The 19,624-nt window shown below is 50.0% G+C and overlaps 1 protein-coding gene across 4 annotated transcripts in view; it reads right to left on the reverse strand.

Annotated features, from left to right (window-relative positions):
• GALNS (galactosamine (N-acetyl)-6-sulfatase) overlaps window positions 1-19,624 on the reverse strand; it is a 39,479-nt gene that overhangs the window by 1,202 nt on the left and 18,653 nt on the right. For 2 of the 4 annotated variants that reach the window (XM_008639151.2, XM_017741394.1), the window contains 3 exons: window positions 13,596-13,717; window positions 4,582-4,699; window positions 788-1,336 (listed from right to left, as the gene is read on the reverse strand). In XM_008639151.2, coding sequence (XP_008637373.1) covers window positions 1,250-1,336; window positions 4,582-4,699; window positions 13,596-13,717 — 327 coding nt within the window. In that variant the 3' untranslated portion in view covers window positions 788-1,249. Of the gene's footprint in view, window positions 1-787; window positions 1,337-4,581; window positions 4,700-8,400; window positions 9,311-13,595; window positions 13,718-19,624 lie in introns of those variants that run through there. The other 2 variants (XM_017741392.1, XM_017741393.1) reach the window with 2 other exon arrangements.

Genomic DNA, 19,624 nt, shown 5'->3' on the forward strand with positions numbered 1-19,624 from the left:
CCCAGGAACTCTGGCTAAAGGAGAGCTACACCCAGGCTGGGGAAAGTTTGCACAAGGAGAATTCCTCGGAGAGCGTGTGCTGGAAACGGGGTCAGGAGTTAAGGGCTGATGCAAAGGGGCATTTCTGAGCCTGCCCTTGGCTGGGCCCAGAGCACGAGATGGGAACTGTGACTTGGAACAGCTTCAGACCCAGAATCCTGGAAATTAAGGAAAGCTCCGAAATGAACACCTGACCCCCAGCTCCCCACAAACGTCCTGCACTGACAATTAGGCAACAGAATCCTGGAATGGTTTGGGTTGGAAAAGACCTCAAAGCTCATCCGGTGTAACCCCACTTCCACCATCCCAGGCTGCTCCAAGCCCCAGTGTCCAGCCTGGCCTTGGACAGTTCCAGGGATCCAGGGGCAGCCACAGCTGCTCTGGGCACCCCGTGCCACGGCCTGCCCACCCTCACAGGGGAGGATTCCTTCCCAATATCCCATCCATCCCTGCCCTCTGGCAGCGGGAAGCCATTCCCTGTGTCCTGTCCCTCCAGCCCTTTTCCTCTCCAGCTCTCTTGGAGCCCTTTCAGGCACTGGCAGGGGCTGTAACCCCAGTCCAACACTTACCTGAACAAAATCCTCACCTCTCCTTAAACCATAACCCAGGGAATGTTTGCAGCTACACATGGAAGGAACTCAGGGCGTTCCCCCTGTGTCCAACCCCTCAGCTGTGAACAGGAGGGATGGGATCCTTTGTTTGCACCCAGAACTCACAAATTTAGGGAGAAAGGAAAAACAAGTTGATGTCCAGAGTTCACAATGGAAATCAAATGTTAAAACAACAAGTTACAGGCAAACAAAACACGGGCACTTTGGGCAGGGCTCTCTGGCAGCTCCGAGCTTCCTGACCCATCCCATGGCTCCTGTTGGGGCACCCGAGTGAGCAAGGTTGGGTGGAAGGAGCAGGAGTGATCCATGGCATTTCGGAGCTGATGGCAGAGTCGTGGCTGTGCAGAGAGCTTTTCCAGCTGAAACAATCCTCACTGGAGTTACCATTTAGGGAAGCAACTGGGAGAAGAGAGGAGTGGAGGCTAAACCCTGAGCATGAGGAATATAAACACTGGCCCTTTGGAAGGGCAAGTGATGATATCATGCACACATCACACCCTTCCTGTGTAAACAGGAGTGCCAACAGGAGCAGAAGTGCTTTGGAAACTGGATGTCCAGCTGCCTCGGGCTCTCTGGGTAGTCCTGGAGGGCTGCAGCCATCAGTGAGGCCAAGAGCATTTCTTAGGATCAGACTCTGGCGCTTTCAGGCACTTCCCAAGCTTCTCACAGCCTGGAGGGGACCAATTCTGGTAAAAACAAACAAAAATAGACAGAAAGATGATTCACACCAAGTATCTGCTAAGCTCTCACCCCGACCAGCTCCTTATGATCCTCACAAAGACACTTTTATGTCCTGCTTGAAAAATGAAACTCCTCTTGCAGCCGAAGCCTCTGGGCTCATAAAATTCCCCACTCCAAACACTGCTCAAATAAAAGCTGGAGGGAAGGCTACAAATCCTGTGCAGCAGATGATTCCCTCTTCTGAGATACACCAGTCCTTCCTGGCCTCTCCCGGTTTGCTGGGATGCTGGTGTCCCTCCTTTCTCTCCTGCAGGAGCACAGAGCAACCAGACCAGAAGGCTTTTCCTGGGATTCCAGGAGAGTTCCCATTCTCAGCACTGCAATATCCAGGCACTTTCTCGAGGTAGCCAAAGGCAGCAGAAGGCCAAGGGTGTGAGAGAGATAAGAATGCTGGTATTTTAATGAGCATTGTGAGGGATGAATCCATGAGCAGATGGAGCAGGAAGCATTCCTGAGACACCTCTTCCAGTGCCTGCACACCAAAACTATTTGTTTTCCTTGTTTCCATGTTTCTTGAGCTACCTGAATGTGTGCAACAGGGAAAGGACACCAGCAAGGAGAGCCACAGCCAGCCTCAGCTTCCAGAGGGATTCATGGAGGAAGGAGTTCAGATAAGTGAACATTTTAATTTCATTGAGGTTTTGCCATTTAACATTTGGGATTGTGGTCCTGGGAAGGGCAGGTAACAATTGCCATTCTGCCTTCAGGAATCTTTTGTGTTCATTGTCTGTCCCTCCCTCTCTCAGGGCTGTCCATCCACGGGACATTCCTAAAAAAAAACTGCTGTCCCTTACTAAAGGCCTCTTCAACTCTGACCCCTTGCCTTTCACTTTGCTGATTTTCACCCTGCAAGTATTTATGTCTTCTTGGAATTAAATTCCTATGGAAAAGGAAAGCTCAACCCCAGGAAAAAAACCACTGGAGGATTTTTGTGTTCCACGGAGCTGACAACAGATGGCAGTGAGACACCAGCTATTCCTGCAGAGGAGCAGCCACAGAGGGAGCTGCGCTGGAGGCACCTCTGCACCGAGGGCTCCGCAGGCCTGCAGAACAATTAATGCTCTTTTCTAAATTCTCTGGTTTAAAATGTGCGGCCGCGGCTGGAAAATTCAGACCACTCTGCAGAAGGAATCGAGAGCCAAAGGAACACATGAAATGCTTGTTCTTTTGAAAAAGCAGAACAATAACTGGTCTGTGCTGCAGTCTCGCAGTCCCAGTCCCGTTGCTGGTCTGTGCTGGGAGCCCTGGGGACACCACCACGTGTGCTGCGAGCCAGGCCAGCCCCGAGCTGCAGGGAACAGCTTCTCCCACACCTCCCCAGCAGAGCCGGAGCTGGGGGAGCTCCCTGGACACTGCTGGAGGGACCCAGCACAGATGGGCTGCAGAACCTCCCCTGCTCCTGTGCCTCCATCAACCCACGGCTGCAGGAGCCCCAGGATGATCCCTCTGTGTCCTGGAATCCTGCAATGCTCTGGGTGGGAAGGGACTTTAAAGCCCTCCAGTGCCACCCCTTCCACTGCCCCAGGCTGCTCCCAGCCCCAATGTCCAGCCTGGCCTTGGGCACTGCCAGGGATCCAGGGGCAGCCACAGCTGCTCTGGGCAACCTGTGCCAGGATCTCACCACCCTCACAGGGAGGAATTTCTCCCCAATATCCCATCCATCCCTGCCCTCTGGCAGTGGGAAGCCATTCCCTGTGTCCTGTCCCTCCATGGCTTTGGACACTTCCTTGAACACTTCCACACACTTTGATTATGTAAAAGTAAAGACAATTCTTCTCTCTCCCAAATACATCAAACACCCTTATCAAATAAACAGGTGACAGGAGATATTGTCAGTAAACGATCTTTATCTCCCAGCATCCCCCAAAACCAGATTTAGGCCCCAGTCTACCCCAGCAATACAATCACCCTAAAAAGATTTGCTTATCTTCATTTCTGGTCTCAAAGGCAGCAATCTGGTGCCTGACATTTTAGTGTAGTGACCATGGGGTTATCCTGTGAGGGGTGTACACAGATTGGAAAACTCCCAGTGTTTCCTGCTGGGATTGAAACATTCCCCCTGGGATTAGGATCCCCCCAGCCCCCTTTCTGCCTCTGATGGCCTTCAGCTTGTGAAGCAGTTTGGGAAGAAATGCCTTTGCAGTGCAGGGCTCTGGCAGCAGCCAGGCCCTGGGGACAGTGCCTGAATCCCAAAGGTCCCAGAGGAGCAGAGAACAGAGTTTATTAAGGGAAAAGTTGAATAAGGAAAGAGAACAACAAAGAAACAATGGGCCCTCAAATCTTTTTCCTATTTAACATCCAAAAATAAAGAGATGGGACAAAGCTAAGGAAGATCTTTGCCTTGTTACTGAGGGGACACAGCTCCACATTTTGTTCCTTGCTGGTGACAGACCAGAGGCAGCAGGTTCTGACTGATTCAGGAGATTATTTCTGCAGCAGGACGATTTTGCCTGTTACTATTTTGTGTCAGCCCACAGACACATTCCCTCAGACTCCACAACCTCCTGTCAACTGACAGCCTCCCCCAGATTATCCTGTTTCTTTCCCAGGTTCTCAACAAACCAAGCAGTGTTTGACAGGGGAGCCAAACTGTAACTTTCCAATGGAAACATGAAGGAGAAAACAGAACTGAAAATGTTCAATTCAATAAAGACTTTGGAAACTTCCGGCATGGGGGGGAATTGGAGGAGACAGAGCAAGACCAAAGATACACCACTGAAAAAGAGGCACTGTCCCATGGAGGACTCAGAACAAAGAGGGCAGGGTTGGATGGGATATTGGGAAGGAATTCCTCCCTGTGAGGGTGGGGAGGCCCTGGCACAGGGTGCCCAGAGCAGCTGGGGCTGCCCCTGGATCCCTGGCAATGTCCAAGGCCAGGTTGGACATTGGGGCTTGGAGCAGCCTGGGACAGTGGAAGGTGTCCCTGCCCATGGCAGGGGTGGGACTGGATGGGCTTTAAGGTCCCTTCCCACCCAAACCATTGCAGGATTCCAGGATTCTGTGACTTTTGAGATTTGCAGAAGGGGGTTAGAAAGGAGAAGGATCTGCCCTGCCTCTAAGGAAGGACGCTACCAACAGGTGACCGTGCATCTCTCCTCCATCCCTTCCCAGTGCTGACATTTTATGAAACCTTTACAAAATGTATTTTAATCCAAGGATTCCCCAGTGCATTTGTGCTTTAGGCACTCACCATGACAGCCTGGTCACACACGTTCAGCTGGGGCTGGCCTGGCACCAGGGTGGCCCTGTGCTGCTGCACCAGCCCCGAGATGCGCTCCACGGCCTGCTGGTATTCCTCACTGGCAAAACTGGAACGGGAGAGACACAGGAGTTACTGCTGGGGCTTCACTGTGGTGTCCACATCACCAGGCTGGGCCACAAGACTTTCCCTGAGCCACAAGGAGGGAGGAGATGTGCACACATCCTGCCAGCTGCCCACGGGTCTGTAGGGAAGGAAATCCAGGCTGACAGGGTACAGGTGCTCTGCTTAGGGCAACGAGGATGGCAGTGGCTTGTCCTCCCCAGAAATCACCTGGCTGCCAGCAGATCAGCTTTCCAAACTGCTGCTCCAGGGGCCCCAAAGGTTTCCTCCTCGTGCAGATCTGCTGCGAGCTCATGTGGGTTCCCAAGGGAACGGTGTTAGCAAATAAAAGGGCATTTCTGGGCCGTCCTCAAGCTGTCCTTTAAATGATGATCAAGGGAGACTTCCCAGACACAGGACAAACACTTTCCCAGACGGCTTAGGACAGAAATTTCCCAAGGCAACCCTTCCAGCGTGTCCCACCTGAGGTCACCAGCTCTCCACACTCACCCCCCAATCTTCCAAGAGCTCTCCTGGAACACCTGCCCCAGGCGGAGGCGTTTGTTGTAGGGAAGCGAAGGGAATGTCAATATTTTGTTTTACAAGAGTGTTCTCAGGAAGGGTTTCAAACACAGCCCTGGGCCGGTTAAACTCCACAATCACCAAGGAAATGAACTAAAATTATGCAAACAGAGAGGAGAAGAATAGAAGGGCCTTGTCCAAGACAAGAATACCTCCCCCATTCCACAACATCCCGAGGTTCTGCCCCATCCACATTCTTCCATTACAGCTTGATTATTCCAAGCTGGGACCCATCTGCCATGCCTCAAACATGGTTATAAACTACCAGATCCTGATCCACCCGATTCCTCCAGTAGGTACTTGTTGGAGTGACTCAGGGTGCACTTCACTCACACCTCAAGTATTTCTGAAATGCAGGATTCCTAACAATGATCTCACTTTGTCCATCATGTTAAGAGCCACTTAAAAAAACACCAACAACCCCACAGAGAGCGGCAAATTCCTTCTGAAGATAAAAGAAACAATGCAGCTGGGTCCTGAGCTCCCTCTGCTCCCAGGCCGAGCTGGCCACCAGCTAATTTCCTTCTCTGCAAAACAATCACATTTCGAAGGCCAGCAATGTGCCAAGAGTTTCCAGTAAACCCTATAAATATCCCACCTCGGCAGGCAGCCAGGGAGAGGCTGATTGTGGGGCTGGGCCTGAGCTGTGCTGATAGAGAGCCGGAAGGGAATGAGGGATGAGGAGCTGGAGCAAACGGAGCTGCTGCTCTCACACCCAGCCGGCTGCAGCCTGGTGGAGAGAGCTGATGGACCACCCTGAAATCCAGAGTATCCTGAGAAGCTCCCCAATTTCATAGAATCCGACAACTCTGGAATGGTTTGGGGCAGAAGGGATGTAAAGCCCATCCCATCCCACCCCTGCCATGGGCAGGGACACCTCCCACTGTCCCAGGCTGCTCCAAGCCCCAATGTCCAGCCTGGCCTTGGACACTGCCAGGGATCCAGGGGCAGCCCCAGCTGCTCTGGGCACCCTGTGCCAGGGCCTGCCCACCCTCCCAGGGAACAATTCCTTCCCAATGTCCCATCTGACTCTGCTCCATGGAGGCTGGTTTTCTTTTCATGACCCCATTCCATAGGGGCTGCTTTTCCTGCCTTGGCTCTATGGAGATTCCTGGCTCAGCTAAGCTCAGTTTTTCCTCAGATATTCCTGTTCAGCTCTACAACGTCCCAAAATTCCTCATCCATGGATTTGTGAAGTATTTACTGACTGCACAGGAGTTAAAACTGCCTCCAGCCCTAAGCAAGTGCATTTTGAGACAAAATCTGCATGAGTGCCTCGAATTTGCATGTAAAATGGGGATCATTACCTCATGGTAATCAGTCTGAGTTGTTAAGGCAGCTGGGAACCTCTCCTACCTGGAGTCCCATCCTTTCCTGGAATGCATATGCTGGCCTCGGCTGCAAGGCAAGGTTTGCTACATTCCCTGTTCCAAAAAGAGGTGGAATTATCTGTACAGGTGTCTGGGCACCATTGTCTGCGAGGATGGAGCCCTGGGCGTGCTGCATTTCATATTCCAGTTCAGCAATCCCGGGAAGGAGAGCTGGGAATAGCACTGCAAGAATGAGAGGGTGAGCAGGTGGCGTTGTGAGGAGTTTGCTAAAAGAGATCCCCCAGCGTCCATGAAATTATTCCACGCTCAGAACGAGGGAACAGAGTGGACAAAGTCCAGGGTCATTACACTAATTGACACTTTACCTCCGGGAAGTCCCTGGAGATGCAATCAGGGCTGGATTGGAGCGCGGGGTCCCAGGCACAGGTGTGGGCTGTGCTTCCTTCATTTACGGTAATTGTGCCTTGGCAATCTGCTCCCATCCTCCCCCCACAGCTCCGCTGGAACCTGCTCTGCTGGTTAACCCCAGAGTGCCCTCCCAGCAAACCCAGCCCTGCAGGGAGGAGGGTTTGGCTCACACAGGGTTAAAACTCTGCTTTAATCCTGTGGTCCTTGGGCTTTCACCTTCGGGGCCAATTCTCTGCCATCGTTAAATGCACCCTCAAACAGACCAGCACCCAAACAAATCCAGGAGCGTTTCCAGCAGGATTTCAAGATGTTTTACACCTCATCCTGCTGATGCACAGCGCAGTGTCTGGCCTGGGAGTGATGGGACCGCGGCGTTACTGAGAGGCCTGGAGAAAATGGGAATGATGTATTATAAAAAAATCCTAGAATGGGATTCACAGAAACCTGACAAAGGGCTCTACACCAGGCTGGACAGGGCTTGGAGCAGCCTGGTTTAGTGGAAGGTGTCCCTGCCCATGGCAGGGGGTGGAACAGGATGAGCTTTAAAGGTCCCTTCCAACCCAAACCATTCCAGGATTCCATGGTTCTAGGAATAGCAGCTCTCTGCTTGATATGAAGTTATGGGAAGAGCATGAAACGTGGCTAATGATACTTTACTTCCTTCTCCCCTGGAATTATTTTAATTAAAACCATTATTTTTAATTGTGAAATACACCCAGATTCTGATAATTTGATTTTATCTGTTATCAGTGCTTTGAGGCTTCGCAGCACCGCGGTATCCAAGTCTTGATCTTGTCTTATTATTCAGTCTTCCTCTGTTCCTCTCTTCTATTATCAAGTTTATTCACAATTTCAGGTCTGCACAATGCAGGAGGCAGAGACAGGTTTGGGGCTCTGCTGCTGGAATTACTGCAGAGACTCAGAGGAGCCAAAGGAAAACAAATGAGGAATCAAGGAGTGAACGTGGCCCTGACCCCAAGTCAGCATTTTGGGGCCCAGATGCACCCCTGGAGACATGAGGGGCATGTGGCCACTGAGCCACAGGAAACCTTGGAATCCCCAAATCGTTCAGGTTGGAAAAGGCCTCCAGGACCGTGGAGTCCAAGCCGTGATGATCAGCACCCTCCCTGCAGCAAGGAGATTCGATGGTGCTGATCCTCTACCTGCTCACCTATTTTCATGGAAATTTCCCTCCCCAGCGCCCAGAATCCTGCCTTTCTGCTGGACTTCACTGCGGGGAACCACAGCATTGAAACGGCAAAGGGGATAAAGGCAGAGTAGTAAAGGCCTCATCTGTGTGTGAGCAGGTGACAGGAAACAACAGCTATCCACTGATCCTCCTGCTGGCTGCTTCTGTGCTATTCCTGAAGTTCACTTCTCAGTGCTATTCCTGAAGTTTAATTTGCAGTGGTATTTCTGAATCAGAACTTAAGCACTGTGTTCTTCAGGCCACTTTCTTGTGGCTGCAGCACTGCCCGGGCCTGTCTGTGGAGATGATGATGATGACGCCCACTCCAAACTGCATTTTGCATTTCTTGCAGCTGGTTCGTGCAGCTTTTTTCTCCCAATATTCCTTTCCATGCAGCATCACTCCACCCAGAACAGCTGCACGGTTGTGGGCTGGTGAACCCCGAGTCACAGAGACTGGGAAAGGGCAGCCATGGCCCCAGACGTGTTTGTGTCCATTGCCAGTCTCCAGGCTGATGATTCACCTCCACAGGTGGATTTTATTTCCCCCTCTTCCCTCCGAGCTGGCTCTGTACCAGCCACACCTGGCTCACCTGCTTCTTCCCACCTTCCTGCATGCAGCCCTGGCGTGGTTGGTGCTCCATGGAGCCACCTCTGAGGCTCCTTATCCACAGTTTCCACCCTTTTAGTGTCACCTCTCCTGTGGCAGCTGCTAATTCTCCCCTGCAGTGCAGCTGGCACCATTTCCCTCTTTCCAAGATGAGGAGTCAGCGTCTCCCCTGGGCTCTTTGTTGTTATTCACATTTTCTCCCCTGTTTTGCACCTTCTCTCTCTTCCCCACAGCCAGGTTTGTGCCCTGAGAACTAAGGTGAGACTGGCAACTTTTCTATCAGATCCTTTCCCCTTTAGCTTCCCTTCAGGAGCTCCTTCCCTTTTTTTCTGGCTCCATAACCACTGCAATTACCTCTCTGATGATTTCCTGAATTTTCCATCTGCTCGAAATAGGCACTTGTGAGCTCTCTTCTTAATTAATGTGTTCTAAAATCATTATGTTCATCAACCAAGCCTTATCACTTCCATTTTCTTCCATAATAGTAAAATCCATTGCCCTAAGTAAAACACAGGAATTTTGATGTTCATAATTCAATAAACTCATTGCTCAGAGCAGAAGCTGCTACAAACCTGGAGTAAGAGCAAGGTGTGAGCAGGCTCTGCTTACCCTGTCCTTACTTGTTATTCAGCTTTGCACCTCTGGCTCAAACTGGCAGAATTTCAGAGATTTCTGTTATAAATTCTTTGGCTTTAAAAACAGTTTTCCTACTTCAGGCTGCATTAGGTATTTTAGTAACTGTATTTTTAGCTGTGCCAGCTTTGCTTTTTTTAATATATATATATGTGGGTAAATGTCTGTATAAACAATAACCTGACTCAGATAATAAATCTGACAACTGCTCGTGAAGATGGTACCAACAGATAATTTTACTGAATTTGTCACACTGGAGAAACAAGTTCCCTCGGTGGTACTTAGCACACACACCATAGCCCAAAGATAACAGAATACTGGCCAAGGAAAAAAACCTATCAGATCTTTTAGTTCTGCATTTGGATAAATTTGGTAACAAGGGCAGTTATTGCATCCACGGAGGAAACAAAGCCCTGCTCAGACTCAGGGAAATACTTCTGCTTTCTGTGCTGCCTAACACACATTCTTAGTTATGGTTTAAAGTTGAGAGCTATAAAAAAAGATATTTTCTGTCCCCCAGCCTGTACTGATCCAGGCAATCTCTCAGGTGACAAAGGCACAAAGGGTTCGTTTCTCACCACCAGGGATGAGGTAATTCCTACAGAATGGCCTAAAGGGGCCCCAGGAGAGCTGGAGAGGGACTTTGGACATGGGATGGAGAGACAGGACAGGTGAAGGGCTTCCCACTGCCAGATTAGATGGGATATTGGGAAGGAATTCCTCCCTGGGAGGGTGGGCAGGCCCTGGCACAGGGTGCCCAGAGCAGCTGGTCCCGGGCAGGTGCCCAGGCCAGGCGGGACAATGCTTGGAGCAGCCTGGGACAGTGGAAGGTGTCCCTGCCCGTGGCAGGGGTGGGACTGGATGAGCTTTAAGGTCCCTCCAACCCAAACCATTCCAGGATTCCATGATATGTCAAGGCAAAGGAGCAAACATAACTGTGTCCCTTGGCAGAAACTGAGGTGCAGGGGGGATCCAGCCAAACCCAGAGGGGCAGCAGCAGCAAGAGAAGTCCCAGCCCTGCTGTTCCCAGAGCAGCTGAGGGCAGGGATGCAGCACAAGGAGGGAAAACAAGTGCAGGGTGCCAGATGGCTCAGCCCTGCCAGACGCGTCCCCAGTACGCTGACAGGACCTGCCTGGAATTGCCTGAGCAGTTTCTGCACTGCATGGAAAGTGCTCCTGTGGGAGCTCCTTTGGCTGGGATTGTTTGCAGGCAGGCTCCAGGAAATGCAGCGAACCGTGGGAGGAAGAGGAAGGACTTGTCCTGCCTCACCAAGGAAGGCAGGGAGCTGAACATGTCACCTGCTGCCTCTGGATCTGGCAGGACTTGCATCCTCAGGCATCCCTTTAGCAGCCACTTCAACAAAGACTGAAAAGCTTTGTTGGATTTTTGGAAAAAGAAGTTATTTCTATCCACTCATCTTCCTAATGCAGAGTAACAGAATCATGGAATGGTTTGGGTGGGAAGAGACCTTAAAGCTCATCTCGTTCCAACCCAAGCAGTGGTGGGCTTGGCAGGGCCAGGTTAAAGGCACTTGATGGTCCTAAAGGTTTTTTCCAGTCTTAAACATTCCCTGAATCTGTGAAATTGCAGCCTTGAAGAATTGTCTCTGCGTGTCCTGCAGGACAGGGTGTTGCTGCAGGCGACTGAGCTGCTGATTCCTGGGATTCCCTGGCTCTGAGATCCCAAATCTAGAAGCAGCAAATCCCTCTGGAGGTGCCTGTGATGCCAGGCCTCCCTGAGCAGCACTGACACCCACTGCTGGTGCCTTTGCACGTGACCCCGCTCCAAATTCACGTAAATCAAGAGAGATGAGAGATTGTTAAAATTATTTCAAGGGAGAAGAAAAGGCTGCACTAAATAAGGAATAAATGTAATAGAAAGTGAGCAAAAGCAGGCAGGGAGAACAGAGCCAGCATGTAGGGACAGACAGATGCAGGCTGGGAGGAGGATGCTGGATTCCCTTTGGAGAAACATTAGTGTCGGGACTCCCAGCAGGATCCCTGCCAAGGGGGATAATTAAGCTAAATAAAAATACACACCAGGAACAGCTCCACAAATGAGGATAATTTAATTACCACATTCGATAGAGGAGACCCACTTCCCATGAGTTTTCCATTGTGACCAGAGAGGAGACAATAGCAGCAGAATGTGCTGGAGAAAGGAAGAGTGGCTTGCTAAAAAGAGGGTTTCTATTAGGGGCTGCATAATAAACACCAGCACAGCTCTCCATAATCGGGGCATAATCTTGCCATAAAATTCAATCAAAGCAACAGCTTGTGAATATCCAAAAAATCAATGCAGCCATATGAGAAATGATTGCAGATGGAACCCTGGAATTTGTTTCAATGCTCACTCCATGGTGGTGGGAAGGAACAGAGAAATCACAGGGAAGCAGGTGCTGCAAACACCTCTGAGGGAAGAGCTCCTCTGCCTTGAATCCAGAGGAAACACAAACACTGTCACAGAATCCCAAACACAATGTGAGTATTTAGGGTTGGGAGGCAGTTCTAGAGATCATCCAGTGCAATCCCCTGGCAAGGCAGGGTTGCCTGGAGCAGGTGACACAGGTGACAAACACAGCAGGCGAGCTACAGTTCAGTCACCGCTACCCCTTTGTTTGATTTTTGGAAAAAGTGGTTATTTCTGTACACTCATTTCCTAAAACAGAATCACAGCATCCCAGCCTGATTTGGGTTGGAGGGGCCTTAAAGCCCATCCTATTCCACCCCCTGCCATGGGCAGGGACACCTCCCACTGTCCCAGGCTGCTCCAAGCCCCAATGTCCAGCCTGGCCTTGGGCACTGCCAGGGATCCAGGGGCAGCCACAGCTGCTCTGGGCACCCTGTGCCAGGGCCTCACCACCCTCACACAGGGAGGAATTTCTCCCCAATATCCCATCTATCCCTGCCCTCTGGCAGTGGGAAGCCATTCCCTGTGTCCTGGCACTCCAAGCCCTTGGGAAATAAAACAGTTGTTAAACTGCCCAGCTCTCGCCTGGAACCCCAGCCCAGTTTAGTTCCACTGAGCTGTATTTACAGCCCTGGAGCTGCAGCTGTGCTTCACTCATTAGTGCTGGAATGCCGTGGAAGCAGAGCTCCCAGAGAGCTTTACCCACTGCCTGATGCACCTCCAAAGTGCTCTGTTAAGCTAGAGAGAGAATGGAAATATTTTCCCTCCCCTCCTCTCTCCAGTGAAAACATTCAGTGGACAGCACGGGCTCAGTTCCTCTGGAAGGAATAGGCTGAGTGTGTCCACTCAATTATTCAAAACAGTTGAGTAATTGCAGCCCTGTCAGCTCAGAAAACATCTCTGCCTCTCCAGGCTGCTGCACAAACCCAGTTCTGGGCAGGCAGTCCCAGCAGCACTTGTTCCCTCTGGATTTATTTCCACACTCTCCCAGTCGGAGCCACTGGTGAGGGATGAGGCTGCTTGTCCGTGGATTTGCTGCAGGGAGGGAGGGAAGGAGGTGGGGACACCTTGGGAGCGTTTTTGGAGGTGGCAGGGCTCTTTGTGGGCTCTCCTGGCTGCTGCCTGCATAAATCCATGCGGGAATCTCTCAGGGCATGGTGTGTGCCAGAGATAAACATTACAATAGCAGGCTTAGAGAGAGGAAAATGGATTCAGACAGCCAGGAGAGCCCGAGGCCAGAGAGCAGGGTTGGGCACAAAGTCCTCTTGCTAAAGACCCTCTGGAGAAGCTCCCTTGGCCAGGGTAGGAGACTGGAAGGTTACCAGTCTGCCCTCCAGAGATTCCAGCACCACACACCACTGCTTGTTTCTTCCCTGGCCCCAGAACTCCCAGTTCCAGGGCACAACTCCCCAGCAGCTCTGTTTGACTGCACAGCTGTGCTGCACTCAGCCCTGTCCTGCCCAAAAATGGGGGTTTCCCTCCTCCCTGAGGGGCTGCAGGACACAGAACAGGAACAACCAGACTGACAAGTCCGTGTGCACACCCACCTCACCTGCCCACCTGGAAACAAGGTTCGGTCCTTTCTCTTTCCTGAGGAAAAGCCGCAGCAGGAAAGCCATTATTTCCCAGAGTGGCTTTCTGGGACAGTTTTTAAGCAGATTTCAAGAACCAGGTAGCAAAGCAAATGAATTTTGAATGCTGACACTGCTGAGTTTTCATGAAACCTCATGAAGTGGCTCACCTCAATGGGAACTTCTCACCAGGGTCCCTGCCCAGGTGGAAGAGCAGTGGCAGGTAGGTGTGCTCCTCCTGGGTGTGCGTTGTCACTCCAGACACACTCTGGCCAGGACAGAAATCAATGCCCTGCAGGAAAAAGGAGAGAGGTCATCAAAGGTGATGCAGGGCAGGCAGCAAAATCTGAGTTGATGCCACTTTCTCCAGCACTTTGCTCCAAAACACCAACGAACCTCAGAATTATTTTAAACCAAGAGTGCAGTCTGCAAAACACATTCTGAGCTGGAGGGGTAAAATAAGGTGACCAAGTGGTGTGGCACTGACATAAGAGCTGAAGCAAGGCCGTGAATTCTTGTCTTATAAAAATATAATCCCAATGAAATATTCATTAAAATGAAATGGCAGAACAAAAGACAAAGAGGTGGAAGCATTTAATCATTAAAATTCTGCATGTGGGAAGTGTTTTCTCTCTGGTTTTTAAGGCTTTGGAACGCCCCAGGAAGATGGGATCGCTTGGCACTTCTGATCAAAACCAAAACCCCAGGAGAAACATCCAGACACCCTGAGAGGCAGCAGGCACCTGCCAGCCTCCCTGAAAACCCCCCTGCCAGCACCTCAAGGATCAGTTTCTCTGAAGAATGAAGCAAATCTGGTTAATTTTTAAAAAAACTGGTGTGGTTTTGATTTGATTCATGGCAAACTGGTATTGAGGGACTCAGCTGGCCCTGGCCATGCCAGTGGGGATGAAGGGAGTGGAGACATTCCCACATTCCCGTCTCTGACAATCTGGGGGGCACAAGGTGGGGTTTTCCCTGCAGCAGCAGTGGATATGAAGGGCACAGGTACTGGGAATCTCCCGGGGAGAGCAACTGGGAGCAGCAAGGGGTTAAGTGCTCGCTGGGCACCAGAGTTGCCATTTCCATCTGCCCCGAAGCCCTGCCAGCTCCTGCTCCCCTCCCAGCCCTGATTAGCCAGTTGGGAGCTCCCTAATCCCTGGCCTGCAGCCTCCAGGGCCAACAGAGCCCATTTAAACCCCGGGAAGAGCCAAAAATGCAAAAGCACTCATTTCCCTGAGAAGCCAATAAAGCAGGGCCCCACCAGCCCAGCGAGGCCCGGCCCCAAATGGACTTGTTAAAGCTGGGTTTTACAATTCCAGCTCCCACGCTGTTCCTTACAATCCCCAAAGTGCCCCGAGACACGGACAGAGACATGGAGAGCAGGTAAATGGGAATGTTTCAATGGAAGTGGGAAAGCAGCTGTAGCATTTGCTTATAAAACAAACTGAAAAGGCTCTCTACAGATGTTGGTAGGATTTGATTGGCAAACAATTTTCTAAAAATATCCCATGTTTTTAATGGACAGCTGGTCAGTGGAGCAGTTAATATTCTGCTTTTCAATAAAGCAAGAAGTTTAGAAGCCCATGAAATCCCATTTATCTGCACAGAGCTATAGATTCCTGAATCACTGACTGGAAAAATAAGGGAGTTGCTTGATAGGTTGGAGTGGCCCTACCAATAATGGACTTTAAATGGATACAAAACTGATTGACCTTTCCACCCTGTGACGCCACAGGCCTCTGAAACACACAGGGAAAAGAGATTTTTGTGGGTTTTTTTCTCCCCCACAAAAGGACCAGCTAATGAAAAGGTATCAAAGCCTCCATAACATCCAAATTATAATTTGGATGCAAATCAAACAAGCAATTTAATTAAGAGCCTGCTAATTGGTACAATGCTCCTCGGCTGCGAATGCTTCAGTGTGAAAGATTTTCGTCTCTCGGGTGTTTGTTTAGACATTGCTCTGTTTCTATTTTATCTCGTGTTTCCTAGGAAATCCTTGTAGCCCAGACTCCAAAACTCAATCCCAAAGCTTCCCAGGAAAGAAAGTGCTGGGACAATTTGCCTGATGCCACCAGCCCAAAGCTACCTGTCATTCTAATTTAAGCACTCAGTGCCCTCTTGAAAAGCAGTCTAGTGGAGAAAAATCAAATAGGTAAATAAATAAAAACCCAAGAATACCATTTTAGGACATTTCTAAGGCATTCCAACTTTATCCCTGCAAATGAAATGGAATATTGCTATTTTTATGTCCTGCGTGAGAGTCAATATTCAACCTGCAGAGAGAGCTTCAAGGATTTTCTGTTCATCAACAAACGAGTAAAAAAAAAAGATATAAATATATAAAATTCAATATTATTTCTTTTGTACAGATATGGTGATGTCTGGAGCTGGAGAAGAGCCAAGGGCTGCCTAAGCCTGTCCTACCCACCAAGACACCACCACCCAAAACCAAACTGTCCTGTTGCTCCCTGGAAGCTGTTTATTGTCAGACTAATGGCATTAATTGTTATTGCTGATAACAACACGCAGGGATCAATAGTTTAAGCACATTCCTAATATTTGTCCCTGCTCCCTGTCCAAGGTAATGGATGGAGTCCCCACCCCTGGAGGTGCTCAGGGAAGGACTGGAGGTGGCACTCAGTGCTCACACCTGGGGATCGGTCACAGGTTGGACTCCATGACCTGGAGGGCTTTTCCAACCTCCAGGATTGTGCGATTTGCAGGGATCACTGATCAAACACAGCACAAAGGTCACTCCCTGTGTTTCGGCAAACTCTTGGAGCTTTTCTCCGTCACAAAAGCCTGAAAGCCAAACCAGAAGCTCCTGTCTGGAGCATCTCCTGCCTTCTAAGGGAGCCCACAGAGAGCATCAAGTGGCACCAAGAACAGCTCAGCTCCTGCCCAGCTCAGTGTTTTGCACCACCACATAAACCCGTTTGCTGCAGGAGAGATTCCAACAATCCTTTCCTTCATTTATTCTGATTAAAACATAACATTCCCTGCCCACCAGGTGAGCCTTTCAGCGATCACCCTCCCTGTCCTTCTCAGCAATCACACAGCCCGGCTTGTTTTTGCATCCCTGGGCTGCAGCAGCCTTTAGTTGCACAGCTTTAATTTCCAGAGCAAATGGCCCACAGATGCTGTGTCAATATAGACATGAGACAAACACAGCCGGTTGCCAGTTTGGGCTCGCGGCCAAGAGATGGAATCACCACTCGTGTTAACGGGAGCCCTCTGGCAATCGCTCAGCCTGGCTCCAGCCCAGCCGCTCCGCCTGGCAGGCGGCACCTCGGGCTGGAGCCACACCAGCCGGGCTCTGCCTCCTGCTCCGCTCTCCTCGCTCCACCAACGCCACCCAGGGCACCAAAGCCAGGGTAACACCGCAAGGAGAAGAGCGCAGCTGTCAATGGAAGCCGGGAATGTCGCTTCTTGCTGTTTGCCACAGCACAGGTGTCCTTGCTCTGCCGGTCATTCCCGGTGAGATCCTCCTTGGGATGAGCAGTCAGCTCCAAGTGTGGGTGCCAAGCTTCAACCCCCGTGCACCCAAAATTGCTTCTAATGTGTTAACAGGCTGGAAGAGCCCCCCGGAGATGGGCAGCCCCCGGAGATGGGCAGCCCCCGGAGACGGGCAGCTCAGCGAGCTCCGATCGATGGCTGGTTCATACGCTCAGAGGACCACAATCAAATGTCATTATTTGTGAGGTTCTACTTGACTTCACATCCCCTGCGCAGAAAAGGCTTTATCGATCCCTTCACGTGGAGAAGGGCAATCACAGAGCCTGACTGGAATAACCCCTTTGGCATTTCGCATTAAAACAATAGCGGCTGCTGGCAGGCGCCTCCACCCAGCCTTTAAAGTCACAGGAGCGCTCAAGGAACCCCACTGAAGGCTCCGAACAAGCTGACAGCACAAAGGTTGATGTTATCAGCCCCTCTCCGACAACCCAAGGGCGTTTGCCACGTTTTCCCCTTAATTATTTTTTTCCCTTCTTGCATCAGTGCTCTTGGAAGGTACAAGGGCTGTTCTGTGCTGGATACTCTTGGTGGCAGGCAGAGAAAAGGAAATTTCCTTTCTCCTGCTACCTCCTATTCCTGCCTCCTCTATGCAGCATTAAATTAGGAAATTCCTGAGGATTTGCTGCCTACTCAGGTAAATTTATAGAAAACACCCGTTTTTCCCCCTTTCAGACTCCTACTTCCAAAAACCCCCAGGATTTTACAGGTTACTTCCAGTAAAAGTCCTGTGTGTCACACTGTCCAAGAGGGATCTCCCCAGGTTTATCCTCAGTTCTCCCTTCGCCCCTGCACACGTGGCTATTTTTATCACTGCTGATTTTTTCTACAAGGAAAAAAAAGGTGAACAACAATGGAAAAGCTTTCTACCCACCAGTGCTAGAGCACCAGGGACTCAGCCCACATGCAGGAGGGAGATTTCTCTGCCTCTGTCGAACTGTTTAAAAATACAAACACATTTTTCAAGTCAGGCTTCCTTTCATCTCTCTCTGTCCCATTTATCACCTCTTGAATGTCAGAGATGTCAAATTATGTAAACATGAGCCACCTATATAGATGGAAGCCAGGTAAACAGCTCCTAATAAGCATCCTGTGCAATCCACAGGGAAAATGTCCCACAAAATGCTTACTCCCACTTGATTCTGTAGAGTGAGCCTTCCCTTTATGCTTTCAAGAGACCACCCCCTCAAGAACCAAGAAATCCAGTTAATCCAGCAGAAAAGGCAGCATCAAGGTATCCTCCAGCACTGAGAGAGACTACAAGACTTCCTGACAGGAGTCAGACTAGAGAAAAAAAATGGCTTGGGGGTTAAAAAATAAACAAAACCTGGGAAGAACAGAAGAGCACAATTCATCTGTGTGTCAGATGACAAGTCCTAATCTCAGGCCATAAGGCAGAGGATGCAGACCAGTAAGGGCATGTTTCTGTCGTGGGACTTGAGGATGACTGTAAACCTGTGTGCTGCCTGCATGGGATGTTTCCAGAGTAAATATTCCGAGTGCCATATGGAGAGGAGCCTTCAGATCCCTGCTCTGCTTTCCTAGGCTTTGCTTTCTGCAGGCTGTGTCTCTCTGGTACGTTTTTATTTGTGTGTACATTCTTTATTACTGAACCAACTCACGCCCCAGTCAAACACAGCTTTCCAGGTGAGGGGCCACATCCTCCCTCGCCCATCCTGGTCATCCTAAACAGACCCAGGACAGGCACCAGCTCCCCATTTTCCAGCATCAACATGAAAATAGGGTTCTGGCTGCGTTAATGGGATAATCTCACCTAAAAGTCAAACAAAAACGTGGATTAAACCCAGGGCAAGTTTTCTGTACCAGTGATTTCCCACACAGACAATTACCAAGGGAATGCTGGAAGTGAAAGGAGGTCTGGCTAAACCCTGTCTGTCAAAATCCAATTACCAAGGGAATGCTGGAAGTATTAAAGGAGGTCTGGCTAAACCCTGTCTGTCAAAATCATGAAATATTCACCTACCCATAAAACAAACCTCTTCAAAATGTGCAGGCAGCTGTTTTGCCACATCTGGCCAACTTCAGCTCTCTTTCCAATGGATGACAACAAAACCACATATCCCAGGTCTGAGTGGGGACCTTCAGACACAGAGTTTCATACCTGGAAGTCTTCACAATTTGGAAAGACCTCTGACGATCATACAATTAACAAATCCTCATTAGCTCGAGTTCTACTGGGATGGCAAATCAAACTTATTGAACAAACAGGCCAACAGTCAGAATTCCAAATGCCACAGATGTGCATGGATTTATATTTGTTTTTCAAATGGAATTAGCAAACAAAGTGGCCTTTTTGATTCCAGAGTCCAACATCAACACAGCTGGGAAGCCCAGTCACTGAAAGAGGGAAGTGTGTTGCAAGGTGAGCTTAGAAACTCCTCCAACAGGGCTGGGAACTGTGGAACTGCTCTGCATTCTGATTTATTTCTATTTTTAAACTTGCGAGGTTTGTAATTAATGGCTCGAGGACATGAGGAGAATTGGAACAAATCTCAGCCTCAGCTTCCTCTGCATGTTGTTAATGGCTGCTCTGGCCACTATGTGCTCCAATTTTCCCCACATCAAGCTCATGTGATCCAAGCTGCAGGAAAGAGAGTGGATTTGTAATCGTCTCTCTGATGTACAGGATAATTGCTGACTTTTATCAGACAGCAGTTAAACA

This window comes from Corvus brachyrhynchos, unplaced genomic scaffold, assembly GCF_000691975.1.
Source record: "Corvus brachyrhynchos isolate BGI_N302 unplaced genomic scaffold, ASM69197v1 scaffold365, whole genome shotgun sequence".
In the NCBI taxonomy this organism is placed as follows: Eukaryota; Metazoa; Chordata; class Aves; order Passeriformes; family Corvidae; genus Corvus; species Corvus brachyrhynchos.